At 35.5% G+C, this 23,231-nt stretch overlaps 4 protein-coding genes across 6 annotated transcripts; 1 reads left to right on the forward strand and 3 right to left on the reverse strand.

Moving 5' to 3' along the window:
* Window positions 1-1,673: 1,673 nt before the first annotated feature.
* On the forward strand, window positions 1,674-8,964 carry csf1a (colony stimulating factor 1a (macrophage)). 2 transcript variants are annotated; one of them, XM_057362892.1, is made up of 8 exons: window positions 1,674-1,774; window positions 1,854-1,977; window positions 3,349-3,462; window positions 3,618-3,680; window positions 6,522-6,692; window positions 6,791-6,980; window positions 7,086-7,907; window positions 7,995-8,964. In XM_057362892.1, the coding sequence occupies exons 2-8, from the start codon at window positions 1,945-1,947 to the stop codon at window positions 8,261-8,263; spliced, it is 1,662 nt and encodes a 553-aa protein (XP_057218875.1). In that variant the 5' UTR covers window positions 1,674-1,774; window positions 1,854-1,944; the 3' UTR covers window positions 8,264-8,964. The 2 variants fall into 2 exon arrangements, with proteins under 2 accessions (XP_057218875.1, XP_057218874.1); XM_057362891.1 differs by having other exon boundaries at window positions 1,714-1,977.
* Window positions 8,965-14,002: 5,038 nt separating this feature from the next.
* LOC130571734 (uncharacterized) lies at window positions 14,003-17,074 on the reverse strand. Of its 2 annotated transcripts, XM_057362895.1 has the most exons (7): window positions 16,885-17,074; window positions 15,475-15,514; window positions 15,162-15,262; window positions 14,976-15,056; window positions 14,842-14,888; window positions 14,421-14,698; window positions 14,003-14,163 (listed from the first exon to the last, which is right to left on the reverse strand). In XM_057362895.1, the coding sequence occupies exons 1-6, from the start codon at window positions 16,955-16,957 to the stop codon at window positions 14,426-14,428; spliced, it is 615 nt and encodes a 204-aa protein (XP_057218878.1). In that variant the 5' UTR covers window positions 16,958-17,074; the 3' UTR covers window positions 14,003-14,163; window positions 14,421-14,425. The 2 variants fall into 2 exon arrangements, with proteins under 2 accessions (XP_057218878.1, XP_057218876.1); XM_057362893.1 differs by having other exon boundaries at window positions 14,003-14,698.
* A 366-nt stretch (window positions 17,075-17,440) lies between these two features.
* Window positions 17,441-18,874, reverse strand: kiss1 (KiSS-1 metastasis suppressor). The gene is made up of 3 exons (XM_057362154.1): window positions 18,710-18,874; window positions 18,440-18,543; window positions 17,441-18,120 (listed from the first exon to the last, which is right to left on the reverse strand). Exons 2-3 carry the CDS (start codon window positions 18,522-18,524, stop codon window positions 17,855-17,857), a joined length of 351 nt encoding a protein of 116 aa, XP_057218137.1. The 5' UTR covers window positions 18,525-18,543; window positions 18,710-18,874; the 3' UTR covers window positions 17,441-17,854.
* Window positions 18,875-19,169: 295 nt separating this feature from the next.
* Window positions 19,170-22,911, reverse strand: golt1a (golgi transport 1A). Its single transcript, XM_057362152.1, has 5 exons — window positions 22,487-22,911; window positions 22,218-22,309; window positions 20,729-20,907; window positions 20,459-20,522; window positions 19,170-20,257 (listed from the first exon to the last, which is right to left on the reverse strand). Exons 1-5 carry the CDS (start codon window positions 22,509-22,511, stop codon window positions 20,216-20,218), a joined length of 402 nt encoding a protein of 133 aa, XP_057218135.1. The 5' UTR covers window positions 22,512-22,911; the 3' UTR covers window positions 19,170-20,215.
* Window positions 22,912-23,231: the final 320 nt, after the last annotated feature.

The raw sequence follows: 23,231 nt of genomic DNA on the forward strand, positions 1-23,231 counted from the left end.
TTAGGGGTTGAGGTGGCAACATTTAAATTGAAAGAATTCTGAGGGTGTGTGTGTATGCGGTGGTGACACAAATGATACCACTGAATAACATTTAAACAATTTATTAAACAAAATGTGTAAATAGTAAAGTATAGTGAATATAATGTTAATAAGGAATAACAAAATGTCCTTAATAAAGAAGAAACAATATATATACAAGACCAAGGAGAGAAAACAGAACGAGAGTGGTGCCAAATCAAAGAAATCAACAAAACAGAAAAACTAACTAGTGAAAATGCCCTCTAACCTAAACTCATAATAAAGAAACATAAAAAAAACACAGCGGGTCTTCAGCGTATAAACGCCCTAAATAATCTGTTCTTACTAGCCCGTACAAAACATACAAAGGGGTGGCACTCACTCCTAACTAGTGCGACTAATACAAAAATTGGTATAAACCTACGTGTGCACAATGTATGTCGCGCGACGTCTCTCTCTCTTCAGTTTCTCTCTCTCTTCAGTTTCTCTCTCTCTTCAGTTTCTCTCCCCAAAGTTACATAACAGTAACGATAAATCGTAAGTCAAAAACAATAGCGGTTTCGTCTCCAGAAACCAGTCTGTTGTCTCCAAAAACCACCCTTCCAAGCGTTCATTCCGGCGTCCTTTTAAAACCGGAACTCGACCGACGATTGGCGGAGATCCATGACGTCATTATTACAGCCAGGAGATTGACTTGGAACAATAGGCGGGACCTGCGAATTGACAACAGAGATGGAGAGAAAAAGAAACAGAGACAAACAAACACCAATACTTCCACAGGGACGTAACAATCATCTTTAAACAATAGTCGTCCTGTCTCATTTAAATATGGCTATATTACTGACTTCAAGACTTTTTTGGTTGGTAATTCAATGTCTAAACATCAACTTAATGTTCTATATAACATTTTTTTAAATAAAATTTTAATAACTGGAACAATATGACAATGAGCAGTCATAACAGCTTTAACATTAGGTATATGGTAATAATTCTTGAACAACGTAGGTGTGGACATTTCAAGGGTAAGTTCACTAAAAGATCAAACATCTGTCAACATTTACTTACCCTCATGTCTCTCCAAACCCTTGTTTTTCTTTCTTCGCTGAAATACAATATAAAATAAGAGAATGTGTTTTATTGCCTTTCTACGTACAATGAAAGTGACAAATAACAAAAGTTTGAAAAAGAACAAAAAACTATTTAAAGAGAGCAACACAAAAGTTGTCAATAGAAGTTGTGAAGTACTTTGTATTCCAAGATCTGTCACAATAGGATAATTTATTAAAAGTATACACACACAAAACACATTTAGAGAATGCACAAATGTATGCCAAGTAAGCTTATAATTTATATGTGGACTATGTGTTTAGTTTATTCGGTTATTTTGTGGAGAAAATGAGTGGTTGTGGCTGGAACAGCATGAGGGTGAATAAATAATGAGAGAATTGGGTCCTATACATCTCTCAAGAAACTGTTTGGCTGTATCCTAAGATGTATTCTTCAGCCCATATTTCCACATATTTGAAAATCATAAATTCCTGCATAAATCACATCTTGTAGAAAGAATCAATGTTACTACAATTCACAAGTGTAACTTTTCTCTATTCTGTTGATCAGTTGGTTGAAGTGGGGAGGAAAGGTTGTTTTATTTAAACCAAGGAGAGGGCAGAGAAGGAGGTCTTTAACGCAACTCCCCCTATTGGTTCACTATAGACCCCAGGCACCTCAAGTCATGGTTTCACTCTTCAGTTCCCCAGTAAGTTACATTCAACAAGCAGATAGAAATACGTCTTAAGTTTAAAAATACGCCCTAACTTTTTCAGATGGGCTTACAGTATCTTTATCAGGATCAAAACGCAAAACAAAAAGGTTTCCAATGAGTCTTCATGAGGACTTCGTTCCTTTCTACGTGCTCAGGTCAGCCAGATGAACACACACATAACAGCCCACAAAGCCGAGGTAAGAGAGTTACTTTCATCTGCATCTATTGATTAAACTAAAAATGTATCATGTTATTTTTCCTGTGCAAACCATGTTTTACATCGGCATGATATATGGTCTGTGGTGGATATCATGTTTATGCCCGCTGCAAGTCGATTGCTTGTTGAAAGTGATTTGTACTGTAATAACTGTAAATCTTAATATTTGCACAAAATCACAGAATATTCTTTTTTAAGGACATTTGCGTGACTTTGGTCAAGAATTGAACGGACATCACAAAGAAGCGTTTACCTGTGAATCACTCCGCTTCAGGATAAAATTTCACAAGAACATTGATTAGATCTCTTGCGTAACCTCAGAATGTTTTTCTTACATCGAATACTATCGTTGAACTTTTTCCAAAGACTTTTACTTCTTGATTTATGGTCATCAAGTTATTTGACGCGAGAAAGCCAAACCATTAACCAACCGGGGGCACATTACTTGAGCCATGCATGGTATGTAAAAGAAACCTGTGGCCCGGGAAATTTCATTGCTTCAGTTGGCTGTACTTTTGAGGTTTGCCGAGTAAAAACGTGCTGCCAGTTTTTCGAGCTAGTGTAGATTATTGGTCATTAGGTTTGCTATGGGACAACTATATGCCTAGAATTTTATTTCTTTTCATTGGCTGTTTTTGTAGATACAGTACAGATACAGTAGCGGGGACATGCAATTTATGGTATTCATCTTTTTAGATCTGTTATCACCGCATGTTTTATTGTATAAATACCTCAGCTCTTCACAGAGCATAGCAGGGAACTCTGTCTGAGGAATTTAAATACAACTTTTATTACGGTTAAGTTATTGCTGAAGGAAAAACGTGTTTTTAAATGTTTAACCGCATGCTTAACTTTCATCATTATTATGAGACAAGAGGTTCTGCATATTCTGAGGACTTTTTTCTTTCAACCCCCTCAAGGATCTATACTATTTAGTTTAAATATATTTTAAATATTATTTCAATCTATTGTATGACTTTTGTGTTGCCTTTTTGTAAATCTCAAAGCAGCTCACCGGTAAATCCACCTCATAAGAGGTGTGTGTATGATAACGACAAAGGAAGCAGCAAAATGATCATGTCACTACAGGACATGTCAGCTTATTAATAGCATTTCAGCTACTTAGTGTACAAGCAGAGGACCTGGAGGTTTATAAATGTGTGTGAGCACTGGAGTTACTGAAGTAATGGCAGCGGTGACGCAGCTGGAACCTGCTTGTTCTTATCCTCTTTCTTATTTTTTATGTATATGTATGGCGTATGGTGCCAATTCCTAAGCACAACTTTGGTGTTTTGAAATAAAATGCTAAAAAGTCATTTTGATTCTAAAAAAATGTGTTGTCTTAACACAGATAAGGCATCAGTGGTTCTTCCTTATCCTGTGCTTTCATTTGGTCTATGCTGGTGTGCCAGGCCCATGTAAGCACTCTGTCACCCAAGGCCATCTCCTGAATTTGAGACGCCTGGTAAGACAATATATTTTTTTATTTTTGATCAGCTGTGAGATAAATATTACTGAACATTTTGAATCGTTACCAGCTGCTTAAGGGTGAAAAGCCACTGTACAATGATCTCAGTCAAATCTTTTCTTTCTAAACTGATTTTTCCCTCTACTTTTTAGATTAAAAACCAGCTGCAAAATGGTTGTTTAATCACATACAGTTTCACTGAACGTCAAAACCTGGTAAGTACAGTATGTTTTCAACTCTTGATATGGATGATGAGTTTTATATAATGGACGGATTAAGGATTACTGAGCTTTATATAAAAGCAGATATGAATTACTCAGTTTCCTGTTTTCAAAAGATATTTCTATGAACTTGATATCCAGGACACGCCTAATATGATCGGTGACATTCTGGTATCATCGATCTTCAAATTATGCTGCAAAGTCGGAGACGTTGATCTGAAACACATGTTCCATGAGATCATGTTTAAAGCTGAAAAACTGCTAAAACCAATGGACTAAAAACAATATTTGTGTTTTTCACTGTGAGCCTCTGCAAGAAAGCCAGGAATTGTAGTGTAATAAATTGTCTCAGACCTTGTAATTTAGCTTTATAAAGTGAACAAGAATTTGTTTAGGCTCGTCAGCACTTTGTTATAAAGGAGCTAGCAGACTTCAACCATATCAAATCATTTTGTCCTGGCTTTAAATCTCACGTTTCAACTCTCAGGAGGTTTGAAAAAACATGCAACACCATGACCTGTTCAGGTTTCGGTAGCTTAGCACGGACATTAAAACCGAATGTGTAGTTTAAATGATTGATATGGAATGTTTACAATTCACAGTGGGGTTAAATTGATTGACATAAAGATTGCTGAGCCATTCCTATCGGATCCAATATTGACGGCACAGCACTGTCTGTCACTGTCACAGCACTGTTTAATTCATGCCTCCATCAAGATTTACTCGAACAAAAATGTATAGTAAATTCATAATACCGGCACATTAACTATTGACAACCAATTGTTATAAAAGGTTTGCCTTTGGAACTTTCAAAATATGAAGTTCCCTCTAAATCACACACATTACATATTCCTGTCAATAATAATCTGTGTATTTGTGTATACTGCCAGTGCCTTCACATGATAAGTGATGATTTTTTTTACCACATGACATTAAATGTAATCAAATTACTCATTAAACTATTAAAGCGGCCAGTTGAGCTCAAAGAGATCTTGTTTTTAACCTTTCAAAAATCTCAGCATGTAGGCTACAGTATGAAGAAGAAACATTTACTGTAGTGAAAAGCTCTTGTTTAAACAAACTGCTGAACCCATCAGTCATGAGTTTAGAAGATCACAGCAATGCCCTTTTGAGATTCCTGCAATATCAATGGCTAGTTATATTTAAACCATGACAATTTAAATTAGGCATTTAGAAATACTTCTTAAATGACCAAAAGAAGGAACACTGGTATCCTAGTTGGGAGATATTCCAAACAGGGTGACCAAATTTTGTGCCTGAGCATTACACACCTGGGAACTTCCCCTGTAACAGAGTTACTTTCATTTTATTTGGATAAAAAGCTTCCACTAAAATACAAATAAATCTTGTGAAGATGACGACGACGTCAAGGGTACCCATACACAGAATAAAGTTATTACAGGTCTACACTGACACTGAATGAAGCGCCAAGGAAAACACTGTTCAGTAAATTACTAACAAACCAAGTATGATTTATTAATATGGTAAATTCACATAATAAAAATGAATTAATTAATTGAAATATCAGTTTGTTAAAGGTGCAATGTGTGAGATTAAGGAGGATCTATTGACAGAAATGCAATATAATATACATAACTATGTCTTCAGAGGTGTATAAATGTCATGGAGCGTTACGGACCACAGACGAGGTAATGCTGAACAATAATTACACTCTTTAATGTTGCACACGCGAGAGAAATTGGATTACAGATGGGTTACTGTCAGGATTTTGGCGGCAAGAACCCAAATGCAGGCAGGCAATGGCAATGAAGGGGTTAAACAAGATATTTATTAAACAACACAAAACAAGGACCCACGATGGGGTAAAACAGCAACAAGAAATAATAAACAAGCACAGAACGAAGACTGACTAAACACAAGACTGAATAAACACTTGACAAACTAAACAAACACTTACTACAACAAATGATAACAGGAACAAGAGACACGGGAGGAAACGAGGAACATCAGCAAACACAGTAGCACAGGAACAAGGACCGTAGGACACGAGAACAACCACATACATACAATGCACGAGCACAAGACAAAGAAACAAGAGGGTATTTATAGGAAACACAAACGAGGGATAACGACATGGGGCAGGTGTGAGACATTAAACACTCAGGGAAAGATTACGAGGAAACAAGAGGAATGGGGCCAATGACAAGACACTGGAGAGAACGTATATTATTGTCAAACGGACAATAATATGTTTCTCTCCACACATAACCAAAGACTTTGTCATGACTCTGCTACAGGACCAAGAAAAACATGACTAAGGAAGCAGAGCCATGACAGGTAACAAATGATGAGACAGGACAATGCACAAAGGAACTCAATGGGAATATATACAGTCCGGTGATGAGGCTGATGACAGTCAGGTGCAGGTGATGTGAAACATGGGACAGGTGAGGGAGCGTGGAGAATGCTGGGAGGTGTAGTCCGGGGGGAAAACTCGGAGGAACAGGCATGGGGACAGACGTGACTGTGACAATAAAGACCTTACATAATGAAGCGTTATGTTTTTATTACCTTAGAATGAGCTATTTCTTTCTACATACACCACCGGTCCCCTTACATGGAATTCACCATGAAAAAACATGGACAAACCGCTTGTAAATAAGTTATTTCCTTCGACAAAGAAGCTAAAATGTGATGACATCTTAATCCTGTGTCAGCCACCGTATAGCGCTACGAAAGGGAGGGGTGGAGTGAGCCGTTGGTTGCAATTTGCAACCTAACCGCTAGATTTCACACATTTGACCTTTAATATGTGTAAAATAATAATCATTTCATTTTTTTTCTCTGTTTCAGAGTGTTGTTTGTTACATTAAAGCAGCCTTCCCTCACATACTGGATCTACTCAACACACAGTTCATATATGACAAAGACTCTGACAATTATCGTTACACGAATTCACTGATGAACGTCATCTACAACATATACTCACAGGGATGCATACCTTCAATCAATGAAGAGATCGAGGTAACAAAGTCAATCTTCGCATTTTACTACAAATGTGTTGCCCGAGAAATCAGCAACGAGCAAGACTTTACAAACTAACCTACTAATACATTTCACAGAACAGCCCTGCAAAGTTTGTAAGAATCCACATGACCTTGGCCAGGGCAGCTTTGGTAAAAGCTGAGGAGGTGATTCGCATGTACATGGATCTGATGACTAAGAGTGATGATCCTGTAAACTGGAACTGTGAGGAGGAGTACACAGAAGATTACCCAGAATCCACTACTGAACCGCTTGACCAATCCCCAGGTGATAGAACACTACAATATCACTGTATGTGCGTGTGTGTGTTTTTTTTTGTTGTTGTTGTTGTTGTCATAATTGACATTAAATGTGTCTGTATTGGTCCTTCAGGGGTCTCAGAATGTCCGTGCACATGCCCAGCAGCGATCAGTTCACCATCTAAGATGCCCTTTTCCACAAGCCAATGGAACGTTAACCTAAAATCTACACCATTACCACAAAGATCGTCCGGGAGAACTAAACAGCTTCACAAGACTGAAGTAAAACACAGAGGAGCAAAATCAAATCCAGTTCCTACACTTTCTTCACGGACACCTGCTACATTAAAACCAACAGTGGGAGATTTACACAGCTTCCTCTTGGGCAGCGTTCCGATTTCAATGGATAAAACCTCAAATTCTGTTTCAAAGATGGAGCATACATTGTCATTGGGTGTTTCCCCTTCTTTCACAAAGTCAAAGGAATTACCTGATTTCTCTCCTGGAGGAACTGATTTTAGTCTTCAGTCAACCGTGCCTGGCCCCTATAGAAGAGACACGGGAGATAGCATTCAGAACAGTGTGGAGAGAAGCACTGCCATTTTACTTGCCAAGAGGTCTTTAGATTCCAAAAGCCAAAAAGGATCATTTTATTCCCATAACTTGCTCCAGACTTGGGTTACCACAACATCTCACCCAAAAGTTGATTTAAAAACTGCAGCGATAGGAATGGCTCCTGTTGCAAAAGAGAAACTTTTTCAAAATCTCCAAATGAGCAAACACATGGTACCAGTCACAAGCACAGTTTTGAAAACAGCTGTGCATTTATCAAAACATCTGACCACCACGGTTGAACAACTGAGTCATCTAAACAGTCCTCCTGAAAACTCCCAAACACACACCCAAACATTGGCGAGGGAGCCAAGACATTTGATAAAAACTCCAGAGACAAAATGTACGTTCACGAGCTGATATAAAACTCTCTCATGATTTAATAAAAAGTTTATTAACCCACATAATTAACAACAGATTATTTCTACAGACAGCAGATCTCAGGAGGACAAGCAGGAGATCCACACTCCAGAAGATCGTCAAGATAAAGGAACACAGAGGAACTCCACCATGACAGAAACCAGCAGTACAATCCTCTTTTTTGCCTCTGCACTCATAATAACATTAGCGTGTGGTGGAGTTTTGCTTATAACTGTGCTATTTTACAGACAGCAAAAAGTAAGTGACCAAATATGCCTCTTTGTACTAAACAAAACAACGTCCCAAGTGTTGTCAATCAAACAGCAAGTGCTAGAATAGAAACATAAGTTGTGAAGAAATGAGTTAAACTATTTATTCAAGACAGAATGTATGAAACTATACTGCATACAGGACCTCAATGCTCAAAATATGTCTAAAATCAAGATTAAGTACTTGAACACAGAGGATTAAAGATGTCATAAGTGGTCCTTTGCCATGATTTAATATGTATTAATATATGGACATATTTTAAGCATCCTTGCACAATTGTTTCATTTATATTCTCATAAAATCTTGGAGAATCTTGAAAACATCAAAGATTATATAAAAAAAGAGAAAGACAGGAGATATCTTAATTTTCTTCCATGAAAAATTGAGTGTTTTGTCTTAATATTCAAAAACAAATATATAGAGAGAATATATATAGATAAATACATATACTGTTCGTATTGAAAGCCATGTTATAAGCTCCGTCTTTACATCATAAGCAAATAATTTACGTAATGATTTGCTTGGCAAATATTAATTAAACGCCTCTAACAACACTACATTTTGCTCAGTCCCAAAACAACGAATTGTAAAAGGAACCAAAGTCTGTGTTTTTTAGAATGCTTAGCAAAGTCAACATTAACAATGTGTTTGTAATTAACACAATAAAATGATCTAATGTTTGTTTGTTTGTTCCTATCTCAGACTGCTTTCAAGAGTTACATATTGCTTATTCACATATGACTATAATAAAATAACATTGTCAGGCCAGAAATATGTGCAGTGGTCGTACCTTACAAAACTTTTTGGCATCAAGACAGACATTTCAAGGATGTGTCATCTGTTTGTGTCAGATGCTGGGAAAGAAAATTGAAAAGGAATGACACGTCTGCTCAGACCCTGACGTGGCGCTAAGCACTATTCCACATCAAAGACTTTTTTTTATGCTTATGAACGTTGCCGTGGATTTTTGCGTAGGCGCTACGATCAAATCTGTAAGTACACACGTTTTACAAATGAGGCCCCAAATGTTCAACGAAACCATAATACATTTCACATTTATTGTTTTTATTCATATAGGTTTGTATTGTTAAAAAGCAAATTAATTAAAAACATGTAAAAAAACAATAGTAATGAAAAAAACTGTAGCATACATAAATTTCAAACAATTGATGCGGCTTTATGAGTTAGTGTAAATGAATGACTTTTGTAAAATTACAACAAAACAGATGAATTTGTGGTAGTATTATTAGCTCATTGACAGACGTTAAATGCTCTTGCATTTTTAAGTCGCTTCTGATAAAAGCATCTGCTAAATAAACACATTTAAAAGTAAATGCAGATTAACTGCACTATATAAGTATATGGCATTGAATCCACAGGGTTAAATGCTTTTAGATGTCATTTTTGTGATTTTATGACTTTAATCTGTCACGGAAGGTCTGGATTAGTGTGGCAGGAAGACTGGAGAAGTTTATTGATGGAGTTTGTGGTATGTTGGTGGTCAAACTTTTAGTGCACAAAAGCAATCAAAACATTCCAGAAAGCTTTATTTAATTTGGTCACGAAGCCATTGACTTTAAACTTGAAAAAGTAATTAAAAAAGCATTAAATACATTGCCAATGACTGAAAATAACGTCATGTTTTTTTGTGTTTCCTAATGCACTATTGGTAATGTATGGACAACCACAATAACTTCACACAAATAAGCTTACATGTAGTGCGAAGAACTGTATTGTTTTGGTCACACCAAGTCAATAAGGATCTCAGCAAGGCTGTATTATCCAATTTTGACAGAGAATGTGATCTCGCATGTGCTGTGGAGATTTCTGAGCGTGCTGGTGTTTCACCAAACCACATTTCACACGCCAAACCTCTTTGACATGCCAAAACACTGATTCCTGGAATCCTTGTATAACTGTTGACTCATATTGTTTAAGAGTTAATCTCTTCTTACAGCCTGTGAAAAAATACTTTTGTATGTAATTAAATGTTTGATATAATGACAATATATATATTAATAAAAAGTTACATTTTATTACGAATTTATTAGGAACAATCTTTCATGCGCTGACTGTCATGCCTAAAGCAGAGGAAGGAGAGAGATCAAAGATATCCATTATTCCATTATTGGTTGAATGTGAGCAATACAAAGAAGTTCTTTTGTTGCTTTGCCACCAAATAAGTCTCACCCCCGTGAAAATTAACTTCAGCATCTGTTATGAACTGAACCTTATTTCAACTTCTAAACCAAACCACATGCAAGCAGTGTGTGTATAAATCATGTCGATAAATAGCATGTGTAAAGCTTTTATCACACAAAGGGTGAAGAAGAATACTTGAAGTGAATGAATGAATTATGTTTACCACACTTATACATTCCACAGTATCAGTATCGCAATATCCAAACAAATTCTGAAATTCATTACATTCACTTAAATTCACCGTGAACCGGAACTTGCGATCGTTTTTACTTCAGTATTCTGACACATTTCTGAGTGAAAAGGAATTCAAAGGAGAACATTAGTGGGTGTGGCTTGCGTTATTTACTGCGAATTGATTGGATGTGTAAAAACAGCTGTTGTATTGATTTTGAAATGAAACTGACAGCAGTTGAATGGGAGGAGTTAACAGATGCTCCGGCCCAGCCGTCTAATTTACGTCATTTGAGATGCATAGTCATTTCAGTGCAAGTGCATTTTCAGATTTTAACTGAAAATGATGAGGGTACATGAATTTTAAAAAGAAAATGACCCATATTGATAAGCCATTTACTATAAATGCTGCAATATTTCATGAAAAAATAATTAATTGTGATTTTTAACTTCACCGAGACTTTAAAGAAGCATTTCTTGGAACCTGGTTGTCTCTCCACTAACATCTGTGTTTAATGAGAATACAGAGGCAAAAAGTCCTGTTCGGTTATTTGGAGTAAATCTGATATTAAGTAACTCCATTCGTATGTGATTTGACCTGTTGTATAGCTTCAAGGCTTTGGTTAATTTCTGCTCGCTCAGATAACTTCAGCTAGCATTACAGAGCTGCTTTTATCTACCATTAGGGCTGCATAATTTATTTAAATATTGCAAATTTGCATATCGCAATGGTAAGTAACAATCTGCACGATTTAATACTTCAAAAGATACCTATAGCCTATTCAGTTGTATCTCGATGCAAATGTTAGTGCTTGCATGCGTGTGTGGATGAGACCATGCGCGTGCTCTCACGTGCGGATGATGATCAGAAACATGACGTAAAGATGTGAACAGTGTTGGGTAAGTTACTCTGAATAAGTAATTAATTACTAGTTACTAATTACATATTCAATAGTGTAATGAGATTACTGTACAAATTACTCTCTCCAAAAAGCATTTAATTACTTATTATTAATTACTTTCTATATCTTATATCAACCTTGATTAGAATTGATTTAAGGATAGACATGAAACGGCTTATTTAATTCATTCAAATGAATAATAAATAACTACATAAATTATTCTTATTAACTGACCAAAGTATACAAATGTGAGAAGAATACATTAAAGCATATACATTTTAAAGTTAGACTTATAATTTTGATGTCATTTCCACTATTGAATACACCGTGTTTAGTTCAATTACATCAGAAGTAACTGTAATTAAATTACATAAAAAAATAAGAGTAATCCCTTACTTTACTTTTTCAAGGGAAAGTAATTAAATTACAGTAACTAATTACTTAGTAACTAGTTACACCCAACACTGGATGTGAATCTATGTTGTTTATTTAATATTCATTTTTGAATGATATTTTAATTTTAAATTGATTTTACGTATCACATATTGCATTTTTCTTCCATGATGTGCAGCAAAAAATCCACTATGTATTGATTAATAGCTAAAATATAACAATATTAGCAAACATTTCCTCTTAAATAAATGCAGGAGTACAGTATATAAAATACCACGTGTTACTTCTGCTCGTACCCTGCGTTAGCTTTTTGTGTGTTTGTAGTACCGTATACGATATACAAACCCGATTCCAAAAAAGTTGGGACACTGTACAAATTGTGAATAAAAACAGAATGCAATGATGTGGAAGTTTCAAATTTCAATATTTTATTCAGAATACAACATAGATGACATATCAAATGTTTAAACTGAGAGAATGTATCATTTTAAGGGAAAAATAAGTTGATTTTAAATTTCATGGCATCAACACATCTCAAAAAAGTTGGGACAAGGCCATGTTTACCACTGTGTGGCATCCCCTCTTCTTTTTATAACAGTCTGCAAACGTCTGGGGACTGAGGAGACAAGTTGCTCAAGTTTAGGAATAGGAATGTTGTCCCATTCTTGTCTAATACAGGCTTCTAGTTGCTCGACTGTCTTAGGTCTTCTTTGTCGCATCTTCCTCTTTATGATGCGCCGAATGTTTTCTATGGGTGAAAGATCTGGACTGCAGGCTGGCCATTTCAGTACCCGGATCCTTCTTCTACGCAGCCATGATGTTGTAATTGATGCAGTATGTGGTCTGGCATTGTCATGTTGGAAAATGCAAGGTCTTCCCTGAAAGAGACGACGTCTGGATGGGAGCATATGTTGTTCTAGAACTTGGATATACCTTTCAGCATTGATGGTGCCTTTCCAGATGTGTAAGCTGCCCATTTGAGTTTTAGCCGGCAACGGCGAATGGCACGGTGGATTGTGTTCACCGACAATGTTTTCTGGAAGTATTCCTGAGCCCATGTTGTGATTTCCATTACAGTAGCATTCCTGTATGTGATGCAGTGCCGTCTAAGGGCCCGAAGTTCACGGGCATCCAGTATGGTTTTCCGGCCTTGACCCTTACGCACAGAGATTGTTCCAGATTCTCTGAATCTTTGGATGATATTATGCACTGTAGATGATGATAACTTCAAACTCTTTGCAATTTTTCTCTGAGAAACTCCTTTCTGATATTGCTCCACTATTTTTCGCCGCAGCATTGGGGGAATTGGTGATCCTCTGCCCATCTTGACTTCTGAGAGACACTGCCACTCTGAGAGGCTCTTTTTATACCCAATCATGTTGCCAATTGACCTAATAAGTTGCAAATTGGTCCTCCAGCTGTTCCTTATATGTACATTTAACTTTTCCGGCCTCTTATTGCTACCTGTCCCAACTTTTTTGGAATGTGTAGCTCTCATGAAATCCAAAATGAGCCAATATTTGGCATGACATTTCAAAATGTCTCACTTTCAACATTTGATATGTTATCTATATTCTATTGTGAATAAAATATAAGTTTATGAGATTCGTAAATTATTGCATTCCTTTTTTATTCACAATTTGTACAGTGTCCCAACTTTTTTGGAATCGGGTTTGTATATATTTTAGTCCACGTTTTACCGTGTTGTTTACCTTTAATGTAGGTAATGTTGAATTTTGTTCAGTGTTGCCTCATTTTAAACAGTAGCTACTGAAAAAACAACGTTTAATCTCTCAGGCTTTCACAGCACGCTTCTTAGTACACTACAAAGTCAAACGCATTTGTATGAAAGATCATGCAAGCAGAACTGCACCACCATGTGGCGGGACGTTGTCACTTCAAGGCATTGCGATCTATTTTGCAATCAACTCTTTATGTACAATATAAAACATAGAATCTAATTTATAGCGGTGCTTAAACATGGTATGGCGAAATATCAATATTCTAAATGTCATTATTTTAATGAATGATTCTTTCTTCACTCTTTGTTTATTGCACGATTGGTTTTCGGTGTCTCCCTCTAAATGACAAACGATGATGGGTAGCAGAAACATAATGTACACATATATGAAGAGGCAAGATGCATGTTTATTATTAGAGTGCAGTAAATGATAACTGCACATGTACAGTAAAGCTGTTATTTATTACTGTTGGCCTTTCACAGATGTATGTCTGGTTGTTCCTTCCTGACAGGATGTGGTGTTTTCTGAACATATTTTGAAATGTGCACCTGAAAAAGCACTGGAATAGATGCCCCCCATCCATTTTGTTAACATAACAAAGCAAAAACACAAAAAGCAAAGGGGTTTTGCTTAAAAAAATAAAGTCTTATTAATGTTTTCCCTCAAGCAACATTTTAAAACATTTTTTTATTGGTATAAGAAGAAAAATATTAGGGCCTATAAAATTCTACACATGCATGATTTTATAACAAATTGCTGAACAAAACCAAATGAGATGCTGTGGGACCATAATCTCCGCATGACTTCTGTACTTACATCCTTCATTTATCTGCTTTAGGAAAAACAACCTTGGTGTAATGGACTGCAGATTCAACGCTTGTGTCACTGCTATCGCTTGCATTGCCATCATCGCTGTTTTTCTGATCTTTCTCTGTGATCTTTTTCTGGGGTTCAGTGACATTCTCGTAGTCTATGTCGCATGATTTTTTATTGTTTAAGTCCAATGTTCCCTCTGAAATATTGATGTAATCCATATCCTTGCAACGGTAGTGGAGACTAGTATACCGTTGAGAGCTACTGGAAATGTCTGCCAGCTGACATCCAAACAAAACAAAATCCAGTTAACAATACACGTGAAGAAACATATAACACTTGTGAAATGATGTATGAAACACTTCGAGTATGTAATGGATGCTATTAGATAAGGGGGAAGTCAATGGTTTTTTAAATGACTTACAGAGCCTTCAGGACTTTCAGAACTGGTTGAGGATGAGTCATATGCACCTAATTGTTGGCAAGGCAAAAGTTTAGTGTGAAAGCCTCAACGGATTAATAGTAAGACAGGGCTATTATTTTAAAAATGGTCTGTACCGTTGACTGAAGGAGGGCGAACGTTTAATGCACAGTTTTGACTCAAAGGGGTTGATTCCCTGTTCTCAGTAACTCTCATGTCTGAATTTGAAACACAAATGCACAAAAAAGACCGTCATGACAAGCATTACAAAAAAGTATAATCACATTTAAAGTGATATTTAAATATAAACATTATGCACGTACCATGTCTTGCACTCAATTCTCTATACAGTAATATTAGGAGAAAGATAACCATGGCAGCCAGAAAAAAGATTATTCCAATCACCAAAGGATTAATAATATCACTACGAACAATAAAGCAAAGGTAGAACCATGATCATGAAATCAAATGATTAAGGTAGCCAGATGAAAATTCCATAATGCTATATGCTAGTTCTTCATTGTATTGTTAATCCTTTCAGGTTTTGCATCTTTCTATAGTCTTATGTTTCCATGCACATTATTCTATAATCAAAATGCAGTGTTCATGCATTGACAGTTTCAAAATTATTCATACCAAGAGGTATTTTGTCCACATGAAGCCTCTGTTGGGGAACCTGCAAAATTCAATACAATGATTTTGAATTAAAATAAATGAATATACAGACAATCCTCTAGTAAAAACGTTATTTTAACCCGTGCTGAGTCAAAAAGGCGCAAACCCAACCATTTGGTTAAATTATCTCAAAAAATGTATCTGACCCAATAATGGGTTAAACAACCCCACATTTCGGATTAAAACAATAAAGTATAGGATAATTTGGTTTGTCTCTGTTTAACTGTTATTTTGAAATCATGTTAAGATGATGCAATGTCACAGAAGGTTCTCATCATCAATCCTGTATCTGTCACATTACGGCAGAATGTATGAATAGTGTTACTATGTTTACACGTTTTGATGTAATAGTAATAGATCAATCGATGATGACATTTACACTGGCTTTCTAAGTTAGATCTCAGGCACTTTGATCTGAAGTTGTCTCCCCATTTTTATTGGATCTCCTTCATGTGTTATTATAGCTGTGGATGCCACTGGAAAATGTGACCCAGTCTGTGAAAGCCCAGTTAAAATCATTTTTTGTTGATTTACATAAAATCATTTAACATGAAGTAAAGAACATTCAGTGACAATATACATTTGATATCTGTAATACTTATTAAGGTTATGTCAAAAATCTAAATTATAGTGAGATTAAATCAAATATTAAATCAAACTTTGATGCTTGTTATCTCAGAGTTAGATTATGGGACTTTAGCCTGGTTTTCATAGGTCACAAATAGCAAAAACTGTTTTACAGAAATATTATTATTTTCCGAAGCAGATTTGTAAATATGGATTATTTACAGCAGATCAATGTCACATACAGTATGTCTTTATACTGTGCACTCTAAAAATTATGGGTTGTTTCAACATGTGCTTTGGTGTATAATAGACAAAACCAACCCTTGGGTTAAATTACAATAAATAATTTAGGAATTGGCCATATTTGACCAAACCATGGACTGAAATAAACCAGATTATATATATTTTTTGAGTTAAAAGAGTTCCTGCATTGTAAACAAGGTGCTTCATTTAAAAAAAACCAAATGTACCAAATATTTAATTAATGTGACCACATTACCAAGAAAAGTCATTTTAGAGGCAAAATAAAACAGAAGTAGATCTTTAAATTAACAGTTTTCATGTGTTTATTTGTAATATTATGATTAAATAAATAATCGTATTCATTTTGTATTTTAATTTTTTACTAGTTTATTTTAATTTTAATAATTTTATTTTAATGATTTAAGATTCCAGGAATAATCTTCACACAATTAATCATAATTTTGTTTTAACGCTGAAATTTTACAGCATATACCTAAAAATATTGATGTATCTGTATGATTTTTTTATAAATGTCTATGCAATGTGTGTAATGTGTCTTACCTTCCAGCATGTGTAAGACTGTAAGACTGAAGACAGGCTGTTTAATCCACATGATGATTTTAGAAGCACTCATCTTCTCAGGTTTTCAAATCTCTTATTAAAGTGATGTTAAATATATTTTACTTATCTTGTGCTAATTAAACCTCCCTTAAAGCACAACCACGGAAACGCTCAATGATTACCATCTAGAGTGAGTGGAAACTTGTGGTGTATCGTCAGTCATCCCTTTTAAACGCAGCAAGGCTACACATCTACAGCAGAGGATCCTACTGATTGGCAGGAATACTTATAAGGATGTTCAAATGTGTGACTAAACATCATTTTCTTTTATGAAATGCTTAAGCTATGTCATGGAAATTCTCCCGGATGTTTTTAGTCTTGTAGTCTATTAACCATTTTAGTGTAGTGTAGTGTATTAAGAGAACAACATGGGTACATTTTATGACCATTTAGAACAAACAGAGGAGATCATGTTTGTGTCATTTTAAAGCCACCATTTTAGGAATTATTATCAGTTTCACCTTTAGTGATAGTGACTTGCTATATTTGACTGGTTTAATGTGCAGCATTTAAAACAAAACAAAACACATATAAATCCGGAAAGAATCAGAGCATGTGCTTTGGCCTTAAAGTCACATACAAGATTGAAAAAAGTCTCTTTTTTTCAGATTTTGTTCACCATGCCAACAAGAAACATTTTCAATATATTCTGACAAGTCAAGTGATACTTTTCCTTAAATTATACTTCGTGTCATTATCATAGTAGGCAAACAGAAAGCAGATCTTTCTGAGATCAGCGTGGTTTATTCAGCATCAGCAAAATGTGTCCTCAACAGGATCATTACCAAAGAACTGTTTCATAGGTGTTCTGTCCACAGATCAATTCTACTTTAAAATACTTTATATCAGTCATTTAAATAGATTAAGTTATGTAAATCTCTAAGGAATCAACATAATATCGATATACATATTACTTTACAGGTATCTGCTTAAATTCTGCAAGCATGTTCTGTTCTCTCTTCCCATAGCGAAGGCCGAAGGAGTTGAGATTGTAGTACGCCAGATTCTGTCTCCTCTTCATGTAAGGACTTTCTGGAGACCACCACCATGTGCTCTTCTGAGGACCTGAACCTAAGATTGGATTGGTTACACCCATGGAAATGTGTGCTGAGGGTTTAGAAGACTGAACATCATTTCCTCTGAGAACTCGCAGAGCTGTTTCTGCTGGAGATTCATCTGGAGATACATAACAACGTGTCACTAATACAGTATATATTTAATAACTTAATGATCTTATGTCCAATAAAGAAGTTTGACATTCTGTATGTATTGTAATGTAGAGTATCACTATAGACATTGACATTTTAGTCACAACATTTTGGAATTATTTATAAAGAAATAATGTTATAATATAAACAAGTAATGTTAAATTAACAATACATGGTAAAACATGGTTCCTTAATCTGTTCAGGTAGACCCATTAAATCAGAAATTAGTCATTAAATGATTTTGTATGCACTGTGACACAACTAAAAATAACTTTAAAAGAATATACCTTCTGGGTAGTATTGAAAATGGCCTGAAGGGTACATATTTCCAATTCCGAACGACAACATCAAAATGATGGTAACTAGCATCATTTTTAATGTTTTTGAATTTCTGCAAGAAAGAGATACGCTACGTGTGATTATTTTCACACAGGATCCATTTAAAAGATGATGAGTTACAGACTTGATCGGTATCTGTGCAAGTGTTTCCTGTGCACAGGCTCACACACACACATGCAGTATCCTATCAAATGCAATATTTACACACAGACACACACCTTCACGCTTCAAAGGGACCATCAAAAGAATCAGATACTAGTCTTTCACCTAACACCCTTTAGTCTGTTCCAAGAAAAAGCATCACAAACTAATAAAATTAATCATTTAAAAAAGGCAGTTTATACTTGTTTAAGGCGAGAATTCTGCGATCACTGAATGTAAATTCAATCCAAAATGAAAAAAACAACAACTGTGTAATTCTATTAATTTTATTGGTTTCTCGCCTGATTTGGAGTTAAACGCAAAGAGCATGCCACAAAACAACAGAACTATGCAAGTAAAGTGCTTACCTGCACTTGCTGGTGTGGATGTTGTGTTTGGAGAAGGATACTGAGTGGTTAATCCAAACTTCAGGCACAGTTCATGTATTTTATACAATGATATTATCTGCGTCATAGGTCCCTCAGCGGGCCATGGACCTCCAACATTCCCTCTGATCTTCTCTTTTTAGTCCGGGGTGCATGCAGCACACATCCATTTCACAAGAACATTCCAGAAACACAAAGTCTTCATATATATTAACTGGAGTATATGTATTAATTTGAGTTTCTGTTTTTGGATACTTCATGAAGTTGTGAGGAAGCGGTCAAATGGAATTGAAATGAGATGATCAGAAAATAAAAATACGCATTCATTACTCAGCTGAGAGCTGGTCAACAATCTGTACACAGGATTTTTTACCTGCGTTGATCTTGAGAAGAAAATGCGCTAAAAACAGACAGGAAGTGCAGACTTACGTATGTCTCACACCCAGTGAAAACAATATACTGATTTTGTAGCGTATTTATTGTTTCATGTGGACCAAAAAAGCATTTTTAATAAATTAAATTGTAAACTATATAAAAATGCAAAACATATTGACTGAAACATTGGACCTTATTGTTTATTCAACAAGCACTCTTAAAAATAAAGGTTCGAAAAAGGGTTCTTCGCAGCGATGCCATGAAAGAATTATGTTCAGTTTCTCAATGAACTTTTTGTAAAAGATACATCTCTTACTTACATTTATATAGACCTTTTTTGGTTGTAAACAACCCTGGTCCAGAAGCACTTCCTTTTTTACACTACACGATAGAAATAAAAAATTTAACCAACGGAACATGTAAAACTGAATTGAAATGTTAAACAAACATCTTTAAAACTTAATTATACATGTACAATTGGAAAGATAAAAATAATTGAAACAGAAAGTGAGGCTGGACCAGTGTTGCTTATGTCTTGCAAAATGGTATTTTTTCCACTGTATAAAGAAGCTATTGTGCAATAAAAAGGTTCTGTGGATGTTAAAGAGGACACATGCAGTGTAATAACCAGGAACCGTTATCCTTGTGTAAGGTTTAAATATAAACACAAATATTAAAATAAACCTTATAAAACAATGTATAAAATACCACAGTTCATTCAAAATAACAGTGTTTAACAGTGCATTGCAATGGCACATGCAGTCGTTGTAAGACTTTTTTATTTTCCTCACTGACTGCTCCAGAATATCTTGATGGCCGCTTTTATACCATTGAGGACCTGCTTCCTGATAACTTGTTATACATCTAAGAGAAAGAACAGAAACTTGGTAATTGTTTGAAATAACCACTTCTCACCAGAATGTGGAAGACGGCCATTACGGTGTTTGCCATGTTTTGAAACGTGTTTCATTATAGAGTTGTAAAAAGAATTACTTTGGTTGTGGTTGTGTTAATAGCTAGATTTCAGAAAATCATTTCTTTATTTTAACGGTTTGTCTTCCATACCGTAGTTAAAAAGGGTATGTTCAAGGCTGTTCCAAAAAACCCAAAGGCCATTGGGAAGAATGATCTGCAATGACACAGAATTATGCAAAGAACTTTCAAAGCATTGCCACGTACTGTATGCACAGTATTTAGGCTAAAGTGGTTTTGTTGTAAATTAATCTGAGACTAGATGTATTCCAGTAAATTTGAGGCTGGATAATATTCATGACTATCTGTGGACACTTTTATTTGGATTAACTTGTGCTGATGTGATTCAAAGGTTTTACTCACTTAAATAGAAGCACAAAGCCATAGCTCTCTACCAGCATGCCAATACGAGGCCATTTTAGCAACACTAAAGCCACACCCCCTAGAAAAAAGGTGGTGCCTCTGAGCTTCTGTTTCTGGAAGAAAAAGTGGGCCGTCCTCCTCAAGCCAATGATAAAAGCCAGGCCTGACAGGAACAGAATCTGATTTAACAGTGAAATAAGAAAGAATGACCTTCTAGAATTTCTGTTCAAGATATGCACATTTTAAAACCATTCAGACCCATTTATTGGTTCATTCAGGTTCATTAACTGTTGCATAAAAGCCCTACATGCCCAAACATTGACAACGAATGAATGAAATGGTTAAAGCCAACTTCTCTTTATTCAAGGTGCTGTGTGTAATTTGTTGGAGGAATATATTGACAGAAATGCAATATAATATACATAATTATATCTTCAGAGGAGCATAAAGTCCATACATAATGAAGCGTTCGGTTTTCATTACCTTAGAATGAGCTATTACTATCTACATATACCGCGGGTCCCCTTACATGGAATTCGCCATGTTGTTTCTACAGTAGCCCTAAATGGACAAATTGCTCTACAGAGTAAATACGATTTCTCCTTCGGCAAAGAAGTGAAAACCCAACGACATCTTTGTCCTGTGAGTGCCACCATAGTGCTTAGAAAGGGAGGGGGAGTGAGTCATTGGTTGCAATTCACAATCTCACCACTAGATGCCACTAAATTTCATACATATTCTAATCTGGGTTTGCTTGAACATTTATATTCAGACTAGTAATTTTACAAGAAATATCTAAAGCAAATTAATGAAGGGATTGTGAAGAGAACAGCATGCAACTGAATTTCAAAATAAAACTGATTGCAAAGCAACGCATGAGTACAATAATACCAAAAGGTCCAAAAAACAAAAAAGGTTTATCTTTGACCTATTTTACAGTGTCAAAACACACTGGTATGAATGTAATGTATTGTATGTTACAGTGTTTTGCTTGCTTGTTAATGTAAGGTAGTACAGTTAAATTCTGGAACATTTTACTGTGTCCACTTCACTATACATTTCTAGAAGTTTACTTAATCTATTTTAGTTGGGACAACATGAATCTTTCTTGTTGGCATTAACTGAAACTGGGAAAGGAATTTATAGTTTCAAGCATCCATGGGACTGGATGAAGAGAGCAAATGTATGATGTTATTTTGTGTTTTTAAGCAAGATAAAAAAACAAAAGACTTGTTGTGTAAGTGTTTAACATTTCCTTGTGCTGTGTTTGTTACACATGAATAGAGACTGTATTCAGTTAAGGATACAAAGATCAAGGATATAAGGATCAGGTACATTTAAAAGTCAATTCAAAAGCAACTAATACTGTGTGTATGAATGTTATCATTTTTGGGGTCTCTTTTCATGTTAAATATGGTTCAAGTGAATTTCTTGTGTCATGTTTAGACAATTCAAAGGAAGTTAAGTTGCAACATAAGACTGTACTTACATTCCCAAATGCCAGCAAGACAGAGTCAAAGTACAGAAGCACTCCAAACAGCACAAAGAACACACCAAATCCAGACAAACCCACACCGATTTCTAGAACCCAGTCAGGACAGAGAAACCTGCATTATACTTTAATGAACTGTATTTTTATATTTTTTTCAAATCAAGTTAAGCCACAATAAGTGGAAAAGTTACTGTGGTAATTTTAAGGTGCCCTGTTTAGAGACCCAAAAGTTACTAGTTAATATTGAGCTGGATAAAGAAACTTACTCTGAAACTCAGTGATTGTGATCATGTTTCCTCGCTTGGCTTAAATCATCTGTAGCTCTTTGGTTCTTGCCGGTCTAGCTATTTCACATGAATACTTGACTTTTGAACCCAGCTGCATAGTGAACATTAACCAAGCAGAGAGAGGGAGAGAGAGAGTACTCTGTCTGCTTACATAATGCATCTTGCATCTTTATCTTAACCCCACTTCTCTTAGCCCACAATCCTGACTCCATTTTAAGTCTGACAGCCGATGTTGCTACATCCACCCCAAACACCATCCTTTCAAAACCAATGATCTTTAACCTCAATGGCATTGTTTTATTTGCACAAAAATAATTGTGCTTTACCATCTAAAAATGTATAGCATACCGTGCGTCTATAAGAAAACAAAACAACTTATACACAAATAAACAAACCAAACTTGTATTATCTGACCCACTTGGCAGATCAAGCAGTTTACTGCAATCAAGCTACATTTTTTGTAGTGCATTTCTAAACTTTAGTGAATACCCACGTTGTGTAGTCAGTCAAAAATCATTTCAACCACAACACGTCTCTCTCCTAATTTCTAAATGTGAAAAAATAAAATGTTTAATAATAAACACCAGGGAACAATTGTGGTCATTTTTGGGTGCTTAGGATTTCTGTAAAAATATTTTATAATGTTGAATTGACCAAATTTTGACTTAACAGTCTGTTTCATTATAGGGGATTTCTTTGCCAACTAGTGACTAAGACTTCAACT

The sequence above is a fragment of the Triplophysa rosa genome, linkage group LG20, assembly GCF_024868665.1.
Source record: "Triplophysa rosa linkage group LG20, Trosa_1v2, whole genome shotgun sequence".
NCBI classification, from domain to species: domain Eukaryota; kingdom Metazoa; phylum Chordata; class Actinopteri; order Cypriniformes; family Nemacheilidae; genus Triplophysa; species Triplophysa rosa.